Here is a 23303-nt window from a genome sequence, read left to right on the forward strand (position 1 = left end):
ATCCAGTGATGTTATGTCTGGTGAACGTGGAGGCCAAGGCATTGGACCGTCTCTGCCGATCCATCTTCCTGCAAATGTCCTGTCTAGGAACGTAAAGATGGCCACTTGTTCCATCTGTTGGCGGCAAACCGCATGTGGCTGGCTGAATTTGTTTGTAAGCCACAATTTTTCGAAATCCCGAAGGGACTTTGTGGACACGCTGTACTTTATGGTCACAAACCGCTTTCCTCCACCTTCCCTACATTTACAAGGACGAAACTGATAACTCGGACATGTACTACTATAATTATTAATTGGCAAATGTAGGTTAATGATAACAAACACATATATACGGAGTCCGGTGCCAAGAGAACAGAGTTGTACGTCGGTCGCCACACGACACTCACTGAGTCTTCTGGTGAGTATTACTGAGTCCAGTAGTACGTAGCAGTAGTAGCAGTAGTAGTAGTAGTAAATTAGTAGTGCCTCTATTCCTGTATTCCTGTTGCTCTCACTTGGAGCAGAGGATATACGTGTGGGTAGGACTCCTTGCACGGGGATCAGTCCCTCGCAAGGCCGCTACCTAACACAAACACAAAATAAAAAGACATCCATGCCTTGTGTGAGATTTGAACCCACGATCCCAGTGTTCGAGAGGGCGAAGAAATTTCATGACTTACGTCGCGCGGCCTCTGTGATCAGCGATTAGTAGTAGTAGTAGTAGTAGTAGTAGTAGTAAGAGTAACAGGACCAGTGACAGGACTGGTAGCACAAGAAGTCATAACATTACTTTATTTACGACGTATGTAAGGCTCCTGTGATTTCACTAGTTCACACAGGCTCGGATGTTGAAAACATTGATAAATAGCGAATTCGAAATATGTAGAACACGTCATGACCTAATTAGAAGAATTATCCAGGAAGACTGAAGAAGACCACGAAATATCTGTCAGCTATGCTGTTTGATTTCTTACTTATGATCTGCATAACGCGGCTCTCAGTATCTCGGAGTTTATAACGTCGAATATGTACATGATGGGTAAACTTGGGTGCTGAAAATATGCCCCAGAAATTGGTTGTGGTATGAATGTTTGTTCTATGTCAGCGTAGCCTTGGGAAGACTAATATAAAGCACGAGAATTCTCAGTCAGGAGAGTGGGTGTTCCTGTCGAGATTTCAACTTAGCACCTCCCGGGTACAAGTCGGAACATGTATCGCTTTAGACCACTTGAAGGCCTCTGGTGAAATGAGTTACTCACTGGGCACCATCCAAATGCAGGGCAGAAGCCTCATTGCTTGAAAAAGCTTGCGGGATGGAAGAGCTCCATCTGTCCAGTGCTTCACTGAACCAAACAATCGCTTATCTTTACTGTCTGCATCCCGTTGTGTGTCATAATCTGTAATACTCTAGCCGTCAACACAACAAATATTTTAAAGTAAACCAATCTAGTTGTTTATATTGATTTTATTTAATAACTGCTGCAAATTTTGATCCATATTTTTGACCATTCTCAAGCAGTTTCATTAAATGCGTCTCACTTTATTCAAATATCCTAATATGTATCTATATTAGTGATAATTGTTATAATCATCCTAATACCTGCAATTATTGGAATCTAGAACAGTAATAACAAAAAAATATCCACATGATAAGGAGTACACAACACACACTGAAGAGAAAATCTCAACCACGTCACATTAAAGAAAGAAAGAAAAAACAAATAATAATAATATTATACGCGAATAATTTCAAAAACTTGTAAAGACATAACAGCGAACTCCGACAAATAACACAGAATTTTACATTGTAACGACGAGAACATTTTAAATTTTTAAAAATCTTTTTTAGAATTTCAGCAATAATTACATGTATTATGATGATTATAATGACTAACACTGATACGGATACATATTAAGATATTTCAATAACGTGAGATTTATTGAATGAAACTTCCTGAGGATGGTCCAATATATGGACCGAAACGTGTACTATTAAATAAAACCAATGTAAATAATTTGATTGTATTATTTTGAAATATTTGTTGTGTTAACGGTCAGAGTATCATAAAACAGACAGTTGTTTGTTGTTGTTGTTGTTGTTGTTGTTGGGCAATTTCATAAAAACATATGTACATTCGCTGTTGCTCCTATTTTAATGTTGTTTTATTAGCATCAGTCAGACCATTGGCAATACTGCACCGCACAAGGACTGACCACTTCAAAATGTAAAATTCTATATATCTTATTTGAGACACACAACAGGATACAAACTATTAAGATTGTAAAATCCTATATTTAGCCCAAGCTATGGACTTAAAGAAGTGTGTACAATGATAACAAATATATCTATCGTAATATTTTAAAACAATGACGCATGTCGCAAGCAATGCTGCTTAGAACAATATTGTGGCATATTAACCCGTTGCTAGGCACCTACCGCGAAACAAACCAAACTAGGCAACAGCTGCGTAAGTACGCAACAGTACCGCCGCCGTTGTTAGGCAGCGGCCCTCGCGAAACAAGGGAAGTACTGTTGGAAGCGGCGCTTTCTATTTGGTCTGCCTCGAAGCTGTTGCGGTGGAATAGAGCGATCTGATTAGTGAGTGAGTGATTTAGAGTATTGTTGCTGTTAGAAGCTGGTAACTGAGGCACGGGGACAGTTTGGGAACCCAGAGCAAGGGGAACGCCACCGTTGGGATCCGTTACCAGACAACGACTGGTGAAAGGGAACTGCTGACTGTGTGAATCAGTAACAGTGTTATACTAACATGTAGTTACGTTCTGTAAGATTTCAATAAATCCAATACCAATCCGAACCTCCTCTATAGTAACTCTAACACGAGACAATATATACATACTTAAGTATGTGCAGGTTGAGAACATGCTGAAAAGGTTTCTAAAACAATTCCCTTCTCTTTAACTTAATGTTACATTTCACTAAACTAGACTGCACTATACGAAATTACACCTCATTATACATATTACCTTGCCTTGCAGTGCATTAGACCGCTTGATATTTTATAATGTTATATTTTACCAAATTGTACAAGGAATTGTCATGATGTGGCTCATTATTATTTAATTAAATTTCCTTCCTGTAAACGTTCTGTGACACATGCTATGCTAACAGGTGACAAGAACATTTCAAGCTCAATTCATTCATTCATCGGTGACCCTACAGCCCTTTGTTAGGTCCTGGCCTCTTCTTCAGTTTCGTAATCTTTTTTACACAGACGGTAGGACCCCTTGGACGAGTGATTTTTTTCTTTTGAGATCCCCATTTATTTGCAATCTGTATGAATACATTTACCAAATTGTTGTGAGTTGTGTGAAATGACGTGTGGAGGGGAGCTCATTAGTTCCCCTCCGTATATGAATAGGTTGGGGCCTGGTGGGAGAAGGGGAGAAACTTAAGCTAAACTTAAAACTAAACTACTAACTAAGATTATATTTTGAATCTGGTGATCAGATCGATTGGCTGGTGTCGTTTGAGGCGCCTTAGGTCTGGTGGTTGAAGTAGTTGAGCTGCAAGTTCGTTGGGGTGTGTATGTAGTCGAGCTCTATATTGGGAGCTCCATTGGCTGATCTCTTCCTTGATTGTTTTGATTTGAAGATCACGCCTGATGATCGTATTTGGGACGTACCATGGTGCGTTGGTTAAACGAGTGATTTAAAGCTCAATGCATGACATTTATTCAGAAACAAAAGCTGAAATCGTGAGGGCAATACAACACGAAGTTTCTTACAACTTGTAACCGTTCTTCTCAGATCAACGGTGGAACCAAGCCAGCCACAATATGAAAGCTATACTGTGGTTTCTCTTCGTGACTATTGTGCTGACGGTCCAGGTGAGTAAAACGCAAATTATCTACAACCTGGAGTCCTCAATATGTAAGTAAATATTACTGAGACACCTAGCATTTACGTCACATTCCCTGAAAACTTTCACAGAAACGAACTCCATCTGAGAAACAAAGAATAAATATTATTAATTCAATCATTCCTAATTATACAAAAACGTTAATTCCTGATAAATATATTTAATTAACCCACCCATGTCATTAAAACTCATTTCCCCGACTACCGTCGAAACTGTGGACACTAAATACGAAGCTACACCGATACACGTGCGGTGCATATGAAGCTACACTGATACACGTGCGGTACATACGAAGCTACACTGATACACGTGTGGTGCATACGAAGCTACACTGATACACGTGCGGTGCATAAGAAGCTACACTGATACACGTGTGGTGCATATGAAGCTACACTGATACACGTGCGGTACATACGAAGCTACACTGATACACGTGCGATGAATAACACCAAGCACACGGAAAGCAGTGATTTCTACCAGGGTTGCCTCACCGTTTGGGTTAAAGTACGGGCCTCGACGCAAAGAGATAGCACTCAGTGGCACCTAACATGTTTGTAAAGTCACCTGATTCATTGCTAACGTAACATTAGCCTTGGTTTGTATGTTATCGTTACGGCTGAAGAAGCAAATGTGGGCGGAAGAATTGTCGTCTTAACTGAGCTATTACATAGAAGGACACCCGCCTTGCAATATGCCCGGCGATAAAGCTTTCGGAATACAGACAACGGCGTCCACCTGGACACGGAACGCCATTTTTCTTTTTCCTTCTGGGATATAAAAAACTCAATAATACCCAATATGATTCTAAATTAATGTCGGGGTTTCCGTGGCCCATAATTTGGAGGGAAATTGAATACCTCTGGACATCTTATGTGCCTTGAAAGGCGCGCATGTTGAAGTCGTTTAGCATTCTGCAGTATTGATTCCAAATCTAATAAACTTTTTGAGTTACACTTTCATACTCCGTAAACATTTTTATTTATTGTTCCGTTTCGAAAATTATAGGCCAAGGGAAACCGTGATAATAATTTATTATCACCCTGCATATTGAAACATATTCCAGATAATTCTATCCAGTCCCTGTTGAGAAGTCTTACTTAATCAAGAAATTCCCAGCACTTCATGGAACCCAAAGAATTTCGACTCCAGAAAAGACAACCACTGTTTCCTATCCAGAAAAACGCAAATTCAGTCCATAAGCTTCCAATCCAGTTATTTAAGATCCACTTTAATCTTATCTGCTTATCTATATCTTCATCGAACAAGCACTATTTTTCAACGAGGTTTTGCTTCCAAAAATGCGTACGACTCACGCCTCACATGCCATGCGTGTTACATGCCCTACACATAATCCTGTTTTGATGGTATCTGTGGAGACGATTCTGAGTTTAATGCAGAGCCTCATGATTTCTGGATTTTAATAATGAAATAAGGTTATAGATCGAGATTCACACCCATACAAAACTTCAAGTAAATTTATAATTGAAGGAGTCTGTCTTCTTGGACGTTACACTGTGTAGTCCGCGGAAAATCGGCCGACGATTGGTGGGATCTGTCGCTCTTGAAGGCGACATTTTCCCACGAAACCTCCGTTTATTTTCACCGAACAATACTGCCTTGTATCCCAGAAGCTGGCCATTTTCCTTAGCCACCGGTATCAGAACCTAAAATCCTACATAATATTGAGCTTTGTAATTTTAGATAGCAGGCATGAACACAGAAATTTCATTACTCATGAAAGAGTGTTCAGGTACTCAGAAAATTCGTTTTTCTCCTCTTTGGCAGTTCCCCCCGCAAATATCCATTCTTATTTCCTTGTGGAACTCCACTGTTGTCCCTAATAGAGCTCCAAAAATATACCATTATACGGAAAACCTTGCAATCCCCATTTCATTATGGAGCTCTATAATTAAACTGATTCCAGTGTTCCACGCGTTACTAATGAATAATGTACGTGGAACACTGAAAGTATATTGAATAGTCAGTAAGAGCATGATGACGTCTAATACACTGTGAAACACTGGCTCAGTATTCGGGGAGGGGGTGTAGGGATTTTATACAAGTGGCGATAAATGTACTCAAAATATCCCCTCAATTGCGTTCTACCATGGAATGCGCAAAACTGAAAATGTGATTCCCTCTTTCAGAGCCTGGATATTGTTGCTGCAGATCCATACTCCAGTGGACGTAAAACACCTCCCAAGGTGAGTACAGCATGTTTCATGAATTTCAGATTGCAATCACATCAGAGTAAAACAAAAAGAAATACAAAACAAACTCCGTGGTTTTAGTCCGTAAGCTAACTATACCGACCGAGTGACCGCCGCTTTTCGGCGAAGTTAACAGATTTTCTGTGAAGTAGTCCACTCAGCCTCGTGAGGATAATTGAGGAGCTATTTCAAGTAAATAGCGGGTCCGGTCTAGAAAACCGAAATTAACGGCCATGGGGATTCGTTGCGGTGACCACGTAACACCTTCTATCGGCTAAAGTTGGCATATCAGAGTAAACCCTGGTTAAACCGGCTACAGTTAATCCGGAACGAAATATGAAAAATAAAATAATACTGTTCACAGTTGAGTACATACTTTAAAGAGACACGGCATTTAGGAAGGCAGATGAGTCACTTGCCTGTTCAGACAAGACTTGACAGTTTCTTCAGGTCTGCAATTATTACGTTCAAACACAAGTAAAACTTCTATATTCTATCGATGAATAAATGTATTGTATTTTTTTTATTTTTAAATAGATGTTCTACAGTGATACATTTTTATTCATTTTTTCATCAGCACATCATTAAATTTTCCATTTATCTGTGTTCTAAGATCTTTGTCTTTTGCGTCACTAATCCAGATTATCGCTTAATCCAGATGACCCTTCCAAATTACTCCGGATTAGCGAGGGTTTACTCTGTGTCTGGTGGGTTTGGGTGGGTGGATGGATGGATGGATGGAACTACGCTAAGGAATATAAAATTAGTTATTTCCTTTTTCAGCATGCCGGACGTTGAAGGATGCACTCTCAGCAACAGTAAAAGCAAAACATTGCATGTAATATGCCAATGACTGAAATAAAAGTCTTATAACAAATTCCATCATTGTGCTTATAATGACAAGAGCAGAAGTGCAGACGTTAATATCTGTCCATACTGTTACATTCTGTCGCAAAGCAAGCACTGCTAGCGGAGTTACGTGTTGTGGACGCACTCCTTCATGCTGCGCAATGAGACGGCCTCACTCCTTGTGGCAAAATCTAAGGGCCAAGACAGCTTCCTCTTGAACCCTCACGCACTTCACTGCACAAATTTCAGGCGATGCTGGGACTGACGCGCACAGAACCACGATAAATGAATGAAAATGCGCATGTGCATACGTACACAAGGAAGACTTCCAATCACTGTGTTTTTTTCATTGCTAGTGGGGTGGGACTAAGTCCCTGTACTAAGTCCCTAAGTACTGCGACCATTTCTGGATCACTGTTAGTATGTCGCATGTGAGGAGGGCAACATGTAGATCAAATTTTTCCTAATGATAGCCCGTAAACAAACATACAGATTTCTATTCGGACGTTGCTTGGTTCGGATCTCGGCCTGGACATTGTCTATTCTGACTTCGGTTTATCGTGAGCTGCCTCATTCCCTCCAGTTAAATAACAGGATCTTACCTCGATTAGGCCAAAACAGTTTCCTTCCTACTCCTTTCCAATTCATTATTTATCTACAATCAGAAGCAAAATATTCTCGACAGCGAAACCGGCTCCATACCTAATCCTGTGCGGACTACATATATTTTCGAGTGGAGGGAGGTATTCTGGCCACTCCTCGGATGTGTGAGGAACCCTTCAGGTTAGGAAACAGGTCAGAAAAACAGAGTAACGATCATTAATTTGTTCACGTCGCCCAACCACTCGACAAGAAATATCGTGCCGTAGTAACTGCTTCTAGCCGATCAAGGTGGCCGCGTGGTCTAAGAGCATGAACTACCTTCGCTCGCTCGAACACTGCGATCATGGGTTCAAATCGCACTCGAGACATGGGTGCCTGTGTGTGCGTTTATTCTGGGTTTGTGTTGTAGCGGCCTTGCGATGGGCTGAGTCCTTCAGTCTGCGTACAGATTAAGAAAGAGAAGAAGGGGCCAAAGTCCAGTTGTAGAGCTAGAGATGCTCGTAGATAGGTAGTAATTGCTTCTGTCCGATAAGTCAATAATAAACTCGTGACTTATTTAGTTTTCTATGAATTCTCATTCGTGGTTTCCTCTATTACAAGTATTAATGATAGTAATTAGAATATTTTTTTCCTTGGCACTACAGCCCCAGTGGGCTTAGGCCTACCTGCATGAACTTCTCCGTTCACTTCGGTTTTTCGAGATCTTACACATTCGGTAGGACTCCTTGAGCGGGTGATCAGCTCGTCGCAAGGCCTCTACCTGTAGACAAACACAGAAAAACGCACACACACAAACTAAACATCCATGCCCTGAGTGAGATTCGAACCCACGATCCCGATTACCAAGCGAGCGAAGACAGTACATGCCTTAGACCGCTCAGCTACCGTGACCGGCTAGTAATTAGAATATACAAAACTATAATTTTGCCTGTGGTTCTGTATGTGTGTGAAACTTTGTCTCTGACATTAAGGAAGGCACATAGACTGAGGGTGCTGAGGGGAATATTTGGGCCGAAGAGAGATGAAGAGACAGGAAATTAGAGAAAACTGCATAATGAGGAGCTTCATAACTTGTACCCTTCTCCAAGTATAATTACGACGATCAAGTCAAGGAGGATGAGGTGGGCAGGGAATGTAGCACGAATGGGGGAGAAGAGGAATGCATAGAGGATATTGGTGGGGAAGCCAGAAGAAAAGAGACCATTGGGAAGATCAAGGCGTAGGTGGGTAGACAATGATAAAATAGATCTTGGAGAGATAGGATGGGATTGTATGGATTGGATTGATCTGGCTCGGGATAGGGACGAGTGGAGGGCCCTTGTGAACAAGATAATGAACTTTCGGGTTCCATGGAATGATGGAATGCTGGGACATTCTTCAGTAGATGCAGATTTGGCTTCTCCTCAAGAAGGGCTCAGCTCCATAAGTAAGTAAGTAATTAAGCAGTAATAGTTACTGTACAAGTTGTAGGAAACAAAGACACCGTACTGCTATACTGATATATCGATACTGTCACGTGTTTGAGTGAAATCAGCGACAGGACGAGAAGGAAAGGAGAGGGAGTCTTCGGCAGTCAAAGAAGAAAGGTTCGGCTGAAGATTGGCTGTGAGTTATTGTAACTGAACGCGATTAAGAGAGAGTGTACTAGAAGGTATTAAAATTCAATCATCCAATACAAACCACATTACTATTAGTCACGGAGCCATAAAAGCATGACAATATAATGGTTTTCAATAAAGTATTATATTCTAAAAGAAAATAAAGTTTTAAGAAGATGAGTTTTTATTCAAGAGCTCGGTGAAATAATTCCATTGTCAATGGATATTAAGACAACAATACCTTTGAAGTGACTGGTCAACACACACTCCTAGAGTACTCACAAGAAAACAGAGTATAACATCCATAATTCTCAGAGATCCTTTGGAGGAGAACAGATACCATCATCACAGGTGCATCTCCTAGCTAAATTCAAGCCTTCCTAGAGAAACAATGTGTTGGGCAGTTCAAGTGAAATTTAGGTCCATGTAAGTCACATTTATCATCGTGTTGTTACCAGTAAAGTTTGAGGATACAAGCAGCGTGCGCCCTTGTATCACTTTATGAACACTAAGGATACTCTAATAGTATTGAGAGTACTGAGAATACTCAAATGCACTGGGGTTATTATGTGTGTGTCCTTGTAAAGCGTGTACTCCCAGTTATGTACTCGTATACGTTTAGATTTGCATGTGCGTACTTTGTTTTGTATTGTTCCCACTATGCGTAGTATAGTTTCCTTGTCTGTGTCAGTGTAAGCTGTAAGGTCTACTGACATCGAGTGAACAACCAATTTCAGTAAATTCAATTCAATTCATTTCGTGATTCTTTACGTGCAAACTTAAGAGCACAATGTCCAATTACAAAGTTACCACGAGTACCCAGAAATACACAAAAATAACTGAAGATCAAAATACAAAATATGACAGTCTATATACGATAATAAATTATTAACAATTCCAAGAAAATTGAAGTTAGCTTTAACAGGCGTGAAAAATAAAATAAGTACATTTCCAATACTTATGCTATTTGTGGCGAGAAAGGGCAATACATGTACATACACACACAGAAGTTAACAATAATAATAATAAAGTAAAAGTAAAACTATCCCTGTAACAGGCCTTGAAGGCCCATAGGGTTGTGAGACGTTGAGGCTCCCACATTATCTAGACAATCGGCTCACAGATGGCGGTAAAATTGTCAGCCTTACGCGTCGGCCGCGCTTTACTCCCTAAGAAAATTATTTAATTAATTCCTGGTATTCATTTCTGTTAGAGGCTGAGTCGACCCCAGGGCCATAGTGCGGCCGTAAGGATTATAACAATAACTCAGTTAATAATTATAATTATAACCCTATCAACAAAATAATAATAATAAGGGATAGAAATTGCAGAATGAAAACATATTGTGTAATGAGGACTTTGCAAGTTCTGCATGCCAGTGAATCTTGTTACTACGATGAAATCAGAAATTTAGAGACGGGCCGGACGTGTAAGAAGCATGCGAAGGCGATAAATTCATACAAAATTATAATCGACCGATCTGAAGCGAAGAGACTTTTGCTCTTCCTAGATGGCAGATGCGAGGGTGTGAGTCCGTCGATTGCATGCTGGTTCCCCAGGATAGATTCCGGCTAGGAGAATACTAATAAATCTGAGGTCCTCTGAAGCAGACCGGTGTAGAAGCAGCCTCTGTATATGCTCTGTTCGAATCTCGGCCGGAACACCGGTATCCTTACTAGTTCTTTCGTCGTTTCCCTCAAATCCTCCAGGTAAAAGTATGGATCGAACCTCAATTCGATTACGAAGGCCTCCTTCCTAATCCTTTCCAATTCATCACACCTCCATCATGGTATACTCGTATATAGGCTGCGATACTAAAAGCATTGTAGAATAGTGTAGCTAGGCAGCGGCCCGCGTGCAACAATTAAAGTATTGTTGGAAGTGGTGTTTTCTATTTAGTCCGCTCCGAGGCTATATCATTCGACCGATAGAGTTCAGTTCAGTTCAGTTAGTCAGTCAGTGGATTGGAGTGAGTTGGTTGGTGTGTCAGAGGATTCCTGCGGTTCAGTCCTTGTGAGCTGCTGTTGTTAGGATCTGGTAACTAAGGCATGGGGACATTTCGGAAAACCAAAGTAAGGAGAATGTCCGCCGTTGGAAAACCGTTACCAGGCAACGACTGGTGAAGCCAGAGCAGACTGAGAAGACAGTGCTATAGTGAATTGTAGTGTGTGTGAATTAGCGACAGCCTTATAGTTACTTGTAGTTACGGTCTGTACGTGTCCAATAAATCGAGTCACCAATCCAAATCCCGTCTAGTCACTCATCCACGTGACAACAGAAATGTAGAAGGCCGGGAATAAGCTTGTTAGAAAATAATGTTCTGATAAAATTATTTCGCGACAGATCTCCTCCTCCCCCTCCCACAAAAACGGCAATGCAGCCTCTAAGCTGACACCATTGTTGATGTATCTCTACACCGAGGTGTAAACACTTCAGGTGGAATTGTGCAGAGTCTCAAGTGCCTTTTCCAGCAGCACGCAGACACGATAGGACTACTTGGCGATGTCACAGACGGTTGCAAATTCCGTAAGCAGCGTCTCGGACTGCAGAAAGAAAAAGCATTTGATAGAAGCTGTTCAAAGTGTCCGTCCGTTCGTGCATAAGTGTGACATGCAACTCCATTACCGTCCGTCGCTGAGCGCATGGCCAACTTTGTACCTGTCCAAACTCTGCTAACCCAACAAAGCGGAAGCTACTACTTGTCAAGTCCTTGCGCATTTCTGAAGAAACTTACAAAAGTTTTTTAGAAATTTATGTACTGAAAATAAGAGAAGATGAAAGTGTTGCAGAAGTTTTATTCCAGAATAGATGAATATAGAAGCAAGTTCAAAACTGTGGCATTTGAATGTAAAAGTGTTTCGAGCCATCTGTCCCCTTTCCACAGTGTCAGTATTGTTCTTCGGCGCAATTGTACACCTGAGCAGGTTTCTGTGTGTTTTGATAGACACAATACACGCCACAATGCGACGAATTGCAAGGTGTCGTTTTCTATTCGTTATGTATTTTTTTAACCCATACAGTCCAAGAACTCAAAATTCTGGAGACTTCAAATATATTTTCTTTATTTTAGGTTGGTAATATCGGAATAACACAATTTTTACCCCAAATATCTAAGATGTCTGTAGTGTGCAGCAGAAACTTTTCATGGTGACAGTATTACAAATGCTGAAATTCTGCGGGGGCTTAAAGTGGGACTTAAAGAAAGAGCACACGATAAAACTGGATGCGATAAAATTATGTTCCTCAGAGCGGTCACGGGATACAGATTGTCGGATCATAGACGTAATAGAAGTGTAGTAGGCAACAGCTGAAAATAATAGATACCAATATAGCAACGAAAAGTGTCAAGACGAATGAATGTAACATTTAGCTCAAAATCCTGGAGACCGTATCCCAGATCCGCAACATTCACATACACTGCAGAACACTGAAATGGACAGGAATTTAATAGGGCGACTTTGCGTGCATGATGATGATGATGATGATGATGATGGTGACGACGACATATGTATCGTAACGGAAGTACTTACCCTCGAGTCGGCAGGCGAAGGCTTCCTGTTGTAGTTGTGGTTGATGGGTGACAGTTCCTCCTTCTGCAAGCGTAACAGCTCCATGGAGAGGTGCAGCCTCATTGGCTGAGGTCGGACCTTGCCGTCGCTGACCGTCACCATGCCACTCCGCACCTAGTTACACCAACGGCGTTAGTTCTAGTAACAAATTCGATGTTTGGGGCATCTCAGTAAAACGGAGAACAGCAATAAAAAATGTGGTGATGTTTAACTGTTTATGAATGACACCAACAAATCAAAAATACATTCACAGAGAAATTATTCAGATTTTGTTCCTACGTTTGTTTGTAATGTGACATGCAGAACGATTGCCAAGTAACAACTGTGTAAACAGGTGACAGTACAAGAGCCGTTGCTATGGAACAGCTCTGTGAACACGTATCCCGCAAACTGATGTGGGTTTTCCGTTGCGGACCAGGCGCGGTGTGAGGAGCTTCGTTTGGACGTCACTTTGCAGTGACAGTGTGAACGGCACCCAATAGCACACCATGTTATCAATTTAATACAATTCACATTCAGAGACCTCATACATCTTACAATACAACAGCTTTGCTCTCGTCTGCTGTGCTTACAAGATCTAAATACTTACGTACCAACGGGTGACCCCGCTAACACAAAATTTCCTGCCATGTTTTCCCACATGTTAACACTGGCAACATTAGCAAAAACAAAACTTTGACCAGCCAAGTCCACACGAACTTCGATTTGGGCCCCGGTAGCTGGGGTGTGGATGGTACTCTGATGGATAACATTTCAGGGTAGATCATTGTAATTATGGGATTGGCTATGGTAGATTACTCAGTTTGTAAAGACTTGACTCTGGTTCGAAGGTTGTATTAAAGGGGAAAAATAACGTTCATGCACCTTACAACAAGTCAATACAATTCATCTTGAACACTGAATTAACTGAGATGCAGAAGCGATGAGACGTAATGGTGTGGATTTGATAATTCCTATCAGACAAAAATTTAACCAAATTCACGAATATTAATTTATGTATGGTGTTTGCTGGAGCGGCCAAACAGGTCCGTCGGATTCTCAAGTTGAAAACAGAACGCCTCGAGACGATTTGTATCAACGACGCATCCATCTCTCCAAGAAGCGGCGTCCGACGCCTGTACAAATCGCTCGTTTCCAGTTGGCCGATTCAAACAGAGTTCCTCACCCTGAAGTGGAACATATACTGTCACGATTTTCAGAGACTATAGACGTGTTTTGATTGGTAATTGGATTTCCTGAACTCTTACAGATCTGTGACTAAGAGTAATTATAACCGTTTCACTAATTCACACACTTTACAGCTCACTATAGCACACACTTAAGTCTTCTCAGCCTGCGGTGTCTTCACCAGTCTTGTCTGGTAACGGCTTCCAACGGTGGACGTTCCCCTTCCTCTGCGTTCCAGAACTTCCCTTGACCTCAGCTACAGCAACTCTCGACTAACTCACTCACTCATCCTGGACTTGTCCTGCTTAAAACATCTCTGCATGGAGCGCACAGAAAACACCGTTCCTCTGTTGTTGTGCCACTGTTGCGTGCGCCACCGTTAGCGCAGACCGCGCAGAAAACACAATTCATCTGTTGTTGTATATTTGCTTATCTCACGGTCGTTGCTTAGCAGCGGGTCTATATGTCACATTGCACTCCTACTGAACAAAACTAATGAAAATCCCGTCACCGTAAATAATGTGTTCCCACATCTGTCATGACAGCAGCTGTAGGATCTACTCCCACCAGCTGGGTCCCTCTGGACCTGGCTTGTAGCGACAGAAATTTCTTTCTGCTCAGATTTCTGGCTCCAAAACCTCACAAAGTATAACTTTTTCATATATTTGTAGCCCAAGCGAAGGAATGTAGTATTTCCGTATTCCCAATTACGTCCATTCGTGCCAGAAGAACGCGAATCTAAATTAAATTAAAATTAAATCAATTACTTTAATTGTGGTATTAATCAAGCCCAATTAATAAATCTTAAATATATCTGTAATTCTACGAGGCAACCTTTGCAAAATTTCTAAAAATGTATTTAAAAACTTAAAGCCTAATATTTGAAAACTAAACACAAAACTTAACCTTGTGGAATTGTTGTGGGCAAATATTAAAGGTAGACATGGAGTCTTGTTTTTACAAGTAACTCCTATGGCCTGCAGCGGGTATGTAGCTGGTAAGATAGTGGTAACTTTTAAAGCTGAGTCACTCACCAATACGAGTATAAGTACCAGAAGTATCCTGACACATCAATAACAGAAGCTGTTTACCAGATGTGCTGTAGTAACAGCGTTTTTAATAATCTTACCCTGCTTTCTGAGACACGCTATATTTTGTTCAGAATTTTATCAGTGTCTATCGAATGATTAAGGAAGAAATCATTCACCAAAGCTGAGAACAAGTAAAGTTGTACTAGACGAGGTGGTAAAAGGAAGAAAGGATAAATGCAATGATAACTGAAAAAACACCGGCTTGCTTTCACGCCTATACCTTGCTTGTCTTATTTGACCCTGAAGATGGTGGCGATATTTTCCCCCGAAACGTTTGTTGACTTCCAAAAGACTACACGGAATTATATCTCAAGAGATACTATCCATCATAACCACCGGCGTGAGAGCCTCAAATCCTACATTCTACCGCAGTTCGAAGTTGAGTGCGTGCAGTTTCTCCCCTCTCCCCTACAAATCAGCGTTCCAGTGAGCACTGCTGCAGTTTCTCACCTCTCCCTTACAAATCAGCGTTCCAGTGAGCACTGCTGCAGTTTCTCACCTCTCCCTTACAAATCAGCGTTCCAGTGAGCACTGCTGCAGTTTCTCACCTCTCCCTTACAAATCAGCGTTCCAGTGAGCACTGCTGCAGTTTCTCACCTCTCCCTTACAAATCAGCGTTCCAGTGAGCACTGCTGCAGTTTCTCACCTCTCCCTTACAAATCAGCGTTCCAGTGAGCACTGCTGCAGTTTCTCACCTCTCCCTTACAAATCAGCGTTCCAGTGAGCACTGCTGCAGTTTCTCACCTCTCCCTTACAAATCAGCGTTCCAGTGAGCACTGCTGCAGTTTCTCACCTCTCCCTTACAAATCAGCGTTCCAGTGAGCACTGCTGCAGTTTCTCACCTCTCCCTTACAAATCAGCGTTCCAGTGAGCACTGCTGCAGTTTCTCACCTCTCCCTTACAAATCAGCGTTCCAGTGAGCACTGCTGCAGTTTCTCACCTCTCCCTTACAAATCAGCGTTCCAGTAAGCACTGCTGCAGTTTCTCCTCTCTCCCCTACAAATCAGCGTTCCAGTGAGCACTGCTGCAGTTTCTCCTCTCTCCCCTATAAATCAGCGGTCCTCGACCAAGACACTAATTGTAACTTCTCTAATTTTAGCATAAATAAAATCAAACTTCCATGTCTTTCGTCTAAGCTTAAAGCAAGAATATTACACTGTAGCATGTGGACCCCTTCCTAGGTAACGACCGCGAAATAAACAACTATACAACAGTCGTTGCTAAGGAACAGATCCGCAAATAAGCATATTTCCACGACAATAACTCCACTGCAACAGAGGAACGGCGTTTTCTACGCGGTCCGTGCCGAGATGTTATAAGCCGATGGTTGGTTGTTCTGAGCACGAACCAGAAGAAGACAGAATAATGACCAGCACAAAAATTTATTAAACTCATGAAGCAAAGTGACCGCTAGAGTTCATATGCGGTACACATGACTGCGCTGACGAGAACCAGCAGCAATTGTAAACGACAGACCTGCCCTCTTGTTAGAGATGTTGCTCCGCATCAACAAACCCGCAACTGTCTGAGAATAATAACAATCTCCTCTTGGGCCCCACATGCGTGCTTGACACGAAGACATACTGGCCGAATGACCGTCAGTCGTAACATAAATTTGACTTCGGTTGTTTGGTTGGTTTGTGAGTTAGTGAGTTAGAGGACCGCTGAGATTCAGATGTTGTGAGCTATTGTGAGAATCCGGTAGCTGAGGCCGTTCTTGAACCCAGAGCAATTGGAACGTCCGCCTCTACCAAGCAACGGTAGTGAAGACGTGACTGTGGACGCTGTGTGTATAACAGTGAACTGTAAAGTGTAGTCTCGTGCCTTATCAAAGAGTCCAATAAATCCGATGAATCCAAAACCCCGTCTATAATCAAACCCAGCCTTGACACTGTTGGCTCGTTAGAATGGCGGTCGGGCTTAAAGCAACGGAAGCTCTTTATCTACTTGGCAAACAGGAATGCAAGATTCATTGCTGGATGAAAAACGAAATGTTCGAGCGGGCTGGACGCATTAATACCTGCCAGAAGGGACTATGACAGCACGTAAATCCATTGCCTCGACTCGCAGTGACACTTTTTTGCACCATTGCCTCGATATCAGTACTTGTACAGTTCGGGCAAACGTGCCGGAGACCAGATATGTAGCACCAGTTACCTATCTCAAACTCACACTGATGATAGGCAGGCCAGTATTAGCACACGAACATTGAATAGGCAGGTGTAGCGGCAAACGCTCCGGACTAGATTCTGAGAGGTCATCGTTTCGAATTTCAGTGGGGGATACTTGGTACCTTAATCAACGTTTATCGAGATTTCTCTCAGTCCCTTCAAATTCCAGGAGAGTACCTCGATCAGGCCACGACCGCCGCCTTCCAAATCATTTCCCATGCAACAAGCCGGACGACCGCGGGTTCGATTTCTGCTGCATTATGGCCCTGGGGTCGACTAAGCCTCTAACAAAAGTGAGTACCAGGAATCTTCCTGGGGGTAAAGTGCGGCCGGCGCGTAAGGTTGACAACATCTGTGAGCCGATAGTCTAGAAAATGTGGGAGCCTTGACGTGTCACAACACTATGGACCTCCACGGCCTGTTATAGAGAAAAATGTGAGGGTAAAAAAGAATATATATCTCGAAATTTTGACGGCCCCTGAATTAGAAAAAAAAGTGGATTTTAGTATCCCTTCTGCCTGTATGTCTGTATACATGGATAGATGCCCCCTTGGCTGGCATCCGAACGGTTGGACGGGTTTTATTCACGTTCAATGTTCTGTCAGAACAGTATCCGGTGAATATGAATACCGCATATCCAAAAATGGACTCACCTCAGATGGCGCCCAAAACTCGTGTCTAAATAAAACTGCACAGATGGAAGCCTAAGGAAAATAACGGTACGCGCACTGGGGCGCCCAAAGATGAAATGTGGTTTTTGTTGGAACAAACTGTGCCAGGCAGACGAATTTCATTTTTGTTCGGTATTCAGTAACTAACTACACTTAACTGAGCAATAACCGAGTCAAGCACGATCGTACATGAAAATTATTTGCAATGATTTTGAACCAATTTTTAATATTATCAACGATCTTTCAAGAATCAGCAGAAGACTGGAAGATAATATTAAAGTGAATTTTAAAGATATATGATGGATTATAGGACAGAATAGATTCATTTGGCTCAGGATAGGGCCTAGAGGTGTGCTGTTTTCTTCACGGTGGTGAAATTTCTGTTTACAAAGAAGCAACGAATTTCTTCTTGACTACCTGAGTCATAATAACATTGTCAAAACAATGTGCCCCATGCATGTAATTAGGTAGCTAGATAGTTACTCTGTTAAGGCCGCGCCATTGCTCAAGCGGTTAGCCGCTGGCTTCCCACCGTGGCGGCCCGGGTTCGATCCCGGGTCTTGTCAAGTGGGATTTGTGATGTAAAAAGTGGCGTTGGGGCAGGTTTTTTCCGAGTACTTCGGTTTCCCCTGCCAATCTTCATTCCACCAATTGCTCCACAATCACCCTCACCTATCATCTGGGGCTGGTACGATAGGCCAGAAGTGGCCGCAGTACAAGGGACTTAGTCCCACCCCACTAGCAATAATAATAAAATAAAAATAAATAAAAAAATCCCCTTCAACTAAAGCTACGGCAGACGGCCTGTTCTCCCGGACCGTTACTGCGCAGGCTCAACTGCCCGTAGAGAAAATATGCATTGCCATTTTATTGCTCTTGCTGTTCCTGGTGGCTACCTGCAATTAACGTCCCCAGGTTCTTGAAATAACATAATATTTGATATATTGGGTTTCTGGACTTTATCCATCGTCCTAGTTTTTAAGATAACAAAAACACGACGTTTCGGAAACTGGATCTGTTTCCGTCCTCAGGTGAAGGAAAAGGGGAACACCTTAGCTCTTTCTAACGGACCCAACAGAATAGGTGTTCCCTTTTCTTTCACCTGAGGACGGAAACAGATCCAGTTTCCGAAACGTCGTGTTTTTGTTATCTTAAAAACTAGGACGATGGATAAAGTCCAGAAACCCAATATATCAGTGTGTTATACACCATCGTCAGAATCCTATAGTAACTACTAACATAATATTTGTGTGCTTGATAACACAATTCATCTGGAACATGCCGTTCACTCGCTAAAACGATTTTCTTTTGGGATTTCACATTCACAAAATTTTAGTATACGCACGACTAAGCTTTCTTAGAACAAATAAAAAAGCAAAACCATTACACCATAATCTAGCGTAACCATGTCTCGTTACTATAGTTACGAATCGAAAAATACATTTACGTTCTCATTGTTGTTACATTCCGGTTGTTTTTTTTTTAATCTAGAGGAAATAATGGGGAAAGAAACCGACTTGGACTCGAACCCACGAATGTGACAGAAAAATTAACAATTTTCCGGGTGGTTGTCTCTCGAAGACGAATACATTTTCCATGTTGCTCCGTTCGGCAGATACAGAATGGGATGGATGGACGGACGGACGTTTGGCAAATATAAACATGGATTCAGTCGCTTACCATGATGGTGTGACCAACTTCTAGACACAGCATTACGCTGAACTATCCTGTCGTTGTCTCGTCTAGTTCCGAATTGGGAGAGACAAGACAGAGCACTGCCATTGATATAAGCGACTCCCTCAAGGGCGATAATCCGCACTGTGACTTCCACAAACTAACTGAGACGCGTTATGCTACCTCAAGCACAGTACATCTTATTTAGGTCTGCTTTGGGTCTCCTCTCCCTTCTTCAGCCATTACTTTTCTTCCTACCTAACTTCTTTCAGGTATTTGTTTTACACTGGACCAGTGATTGAGACTAGCCCAACTGAGTAGGTTATCTTGCCCCATCCACCTGAGGACGGAGACAGATCCAGTCTCCGAAACGTTGTGGTTTTTTGTCTTATATATACCAGACGATGGATAGAGTCCAGAATAAACCTTATAGTTCTATACAGCATACACCATCGTCAGAATCCTTTAAAGTCTATTAACTATTGATTGTTAACATGCTGCGTCAACGTATGTCTTGCAGCAGTAACGAATGAACGAGCAGTCTTTTGTTTCGGCGTATTGTGTCTATATCGGCAAGTACTGATGATGTTCACATGCGGATATGTGACGTGTAACTGTATTTCATAAAGGAGACAGTTTGCGATAGGATGTGTACGCGTGCAGCATATCTCGAAGGGTGGAGCACTCTTTTATTTTAGTGTGTGTCCATTCTGTGATCACTGACAATGCAGTGACATGTTCGCTGAAAGTCGGAATGGTTTAATCATAATAGACGTCCATTACTAGGTTACGACTCAATAAAGAGTGACGCAAAAATGAAAACGCCACGCCACGAAACCAATGGAAGTACCGCTGGGAACGGTGTTTTCTATGCGATCCGCGCGGATACCTACGTCACCCAACAATAGAAGAGATACCGGAAGTGGTGTTTTCTGTTGGTTCCGCCCTGAGGATATATCAGTCGACTACCAGTCGTAAAGTAACTTTGACTTTTGGACTTTTAATGACCGAAGCCAAGACCTTCCGAGCATTTATTAAAATCTATCCCTTATTCAAAACTGAGGGACTGAGAGCTAACATTAAAATAACCCTCCATAAAGCATTGACTAGATCAGAAATGACTTATTCTTGACCCGCCTGAGAATTTGTTGCAGATACACACCTTTGGAAACTGCAGCGCTTGCAAAACGAGATGCTCCGCATCATTGCTAAATTTCCAAAGTGCACACAGGCCCGCGAGTTGCGCATGGCTTTCCAAGTATCGTATATTTATGATTACGTAACGAAATTGTACAGGCAACAAGCAGATATCATACAAAATCATGAAAACGCAAATGTTCGCGACATCGGAAAAGATGAAGCCAGGCGCAGGAAATATAAGAGGCTTAAGCTTTGCGGCGATCAAGCGTACGACCGCTCAAGTGAATAAGCCGCCGTCGTAACATGAGCTACATGGGATAAGGCATGATCTGCAATGCCAAGCATAGATTGACAGAGATCGCTTGCACATTGCCCTGTAACCGACCGCTTTGGTGTGCCACTTTTTATATAATTGGCCCACCTTTGTGTAGCGTCACTTCTGTGACGGCTTCACGTCTTTACGATTCTCAATTTGCACGGCTGCTACCTTCCGATCCCTTCTTGGTTGTCGCTCCGGCCACCTTGCGTTCCTCTGGGAAAGTAGGGAGTGATTGTTGGGCGCCAGTAGGCGTACGTGAGTATATTCCGATCGGGATAGTATTTCTCAGGTGGGTTATCTGGGTTAGCAGGTCTACTCAAATATTGGTAGAGATGAGCTCTAGTGTTAGGCCCTATTGGTTATCTCTCCGGCAGGACAGGAAGAAACTCATGCTAACAATTCTGCATAAACATCGTTTCAATTTCACATAAGCTTTTATTTCTTTTTTACTTTGCATTTTAATGCCAAATTAGTTACTTCACTTGCTTAATTGACCACTTCTTAAAGCTGTGTTTGTTCTTGTTCCCGGTAACTTACTTTTCTTTTACAAGCTAAGTGGACTTATATAAACGTAACGGTGTGCAGGAGTAACTGTGACGCGTGACGCTGTTTCGCGTTCACGAACTTTGAAATTTGGAAGACGACTCATTTGGTGAATGAGTTCTCCGAAGTAGCAAGCTTCTTCGAGCAGGAATTTCCAAGAGGAAACTCCTCCCTGAAACAGGCATTATTAGTCCAGTTCAAAATTTGGGAGCTCGCCAGAAATTTATATTTCCCAATGATGTGGTGATGTGCTGCGTGATTTTAGTCCTGAAAGTTTCAACGGAACTTTTGACAGCAGCTTGGCTTAGGTCCGGCGCCGACCTACATTTTGTTTATGGACTACACCAGCTGTAAAATTTCAGACTATAAACATACGCCGCTGTAGCTAGAACAGCTAGAATTCCAGGAAGCGTAGCGAATGATCCATCCTGTCAACACATTAGGACGAGCTTACGCCATTTTCTGAATGTAAAAATGAGACTATCTGCATAATCTTTAATTATAACCTATAGCTTGTATTTAATAGCTCTCAATTAATTTATATTGACTCTAATTCTAGTGAACGTTTAGAGAACATATATATTTTTTTCAGTTACATATGAAACCCTGTCTTGTGTTGCTGCTGATGTCCAGAGATAGGGGCTAGCTCTATCGATTGGGCTCAACTGAATAGCTTCCACCTGAAGACGGAGACAGAATCCAGTCTCCGAAAGGCTGTGTTCTATATAAAAACAGGGCGATAGATAATGTCCAGAAACACAAAAACTGTGTGGTTTTACTAGTCACCGAGTCATGACTGGGCCAATTGACGGACGAACAACGAACTATCTCGCCATAAGAGGTACGTCACCGCCCAGGAAACGGAACCCTGGCAGATACTAAAGCTGGAGGGAAGCAAACACAGCGGACAATTGCCTGTCGCATTGCGTAGCGATACTGATGCCATTTTTAGGCTCCGCCAGTAATGCAAGACGTCGATGGTGTTGTAAATTTCAACCATAGTCTCACCCCTGGCTACAGGCGATATGTCCACGGCATAAGGAGCTCTCTTCCTCACCATCTGCCTGGTAGAAAGTTCCGCCCAGGACATCATCGACTAATCGATTCTCGATAAAAACTGACGAAAGATATTAATAAATTTCATGCAAAAGAAAATAATTCTGGCTCGGTCGATCTTTTTCACTTTCGTTCGCATTTGGGAACAGAGTGTTAAGCAGAATGTTTGGACCCAAGGGGAATGAAATGATAGGAAGTTGGAGAAAATTGCGTAATGAGTTCCATAAATTGTACTCTTCGCCAAGTATAATTAGAATGATCAAGTCAAACAGGATGAGATGGGCAGGACATGAGGCACGTATGGGACAGAATGTACGAGCATACAAATTTTTAGTAGAGAAATCCAAAAGGGACAACTATGATTGCTTAAGGTAGATGGGAGGATAATATTAAGACGAGTATCAAAGAAACAGGTTATGACGGCGTAGACTGGATTAATCTGGCTCAGAGTGGAGACCAGTGGCAGGCTTTTGAGTGCATGGTAATGAACCTTCGCGTTCTATAAAATGCTGGGGATTTCTTGAATGTTTGATTCTCAAAAAATGACTCATCCCCATGAGTCTGTCAGTCAGCCAGCTAGTTAGCTGTTTAGTGGCCTGATATTCTTCAGTAATCTCGAAGTCCGTAAATTTACTGACGAATTGCGTCAGAATATGTGTGCCTCATGTTTGTCTTCAGCGTCTGACGAACTTTTAGCGAACTAGGCGCGAGTTGAGCAAGAGATATGCAGAAACGCGTCCAAGCCTTCATGTACGCTGTCTGTTATTGTCGTTCCATTTTAAC

General features: G+C 42.1%; 1 protein-coding gene and 1 long non-coding RNA gene across 5 annotated transcripts in view; one reads left to right on the plus strand and one right to left on the minus strand.

Annotated features, from left to right (window-relative positions):
• The window catches only part of LOC111871965 (gamma-1-syntrophin), an 89162-nt gene extending 76364 nt beyond the window's left edge, over positions 1 to 12798 (minus strand). For all 4 annotated transcript variants that reach the window (XR_004513844.1, XR_004513843.1, XR_004513845.1 and 1 more), the window contains exon 1: positions 12650 to 12798. Coding sequence is in view for 1 of the 4 variants with exons in the window: in XM_023865411.2 (XP_023721179.1) it covers positions 12650 to 12790 (141 nt within the window). In the remaining 3 variants the exon portion in view is untranslated. The remainder of the gene's footprint in view (positions 1 to 12649) is intronic.
• LOC111871966 lies at positions 336 to 6951 on the plus strand. The gene is made up of 4 exons (XR_002844141.2): positions 336 to 397; positions 3748 to 3827; positions 6007 to 6063; positions 6853 to 6951. It is a non-coding gene; the product is annotated as an uncharacterized LOC111871966 (long non-coding RNA).
• Positions 12799 to 23303: the final 10505 nt, after the last annotated feature.

Source organism: Cryptotermes secundus, unplaced genomic scaffold, assembly GCF_002891405.2.
Source record: "Cryptotermes secundus unplaced genomic scaffold, Csec_1.0 scaffold137, whole genome shotgun sequence".
NCBI classification, from domain to species: Eukaryota; Metazoa; Arthropoda; class Insecta; order Blattodea; family Kalotermitidae; genus Cryptotermes; species Cryptotermes secundus.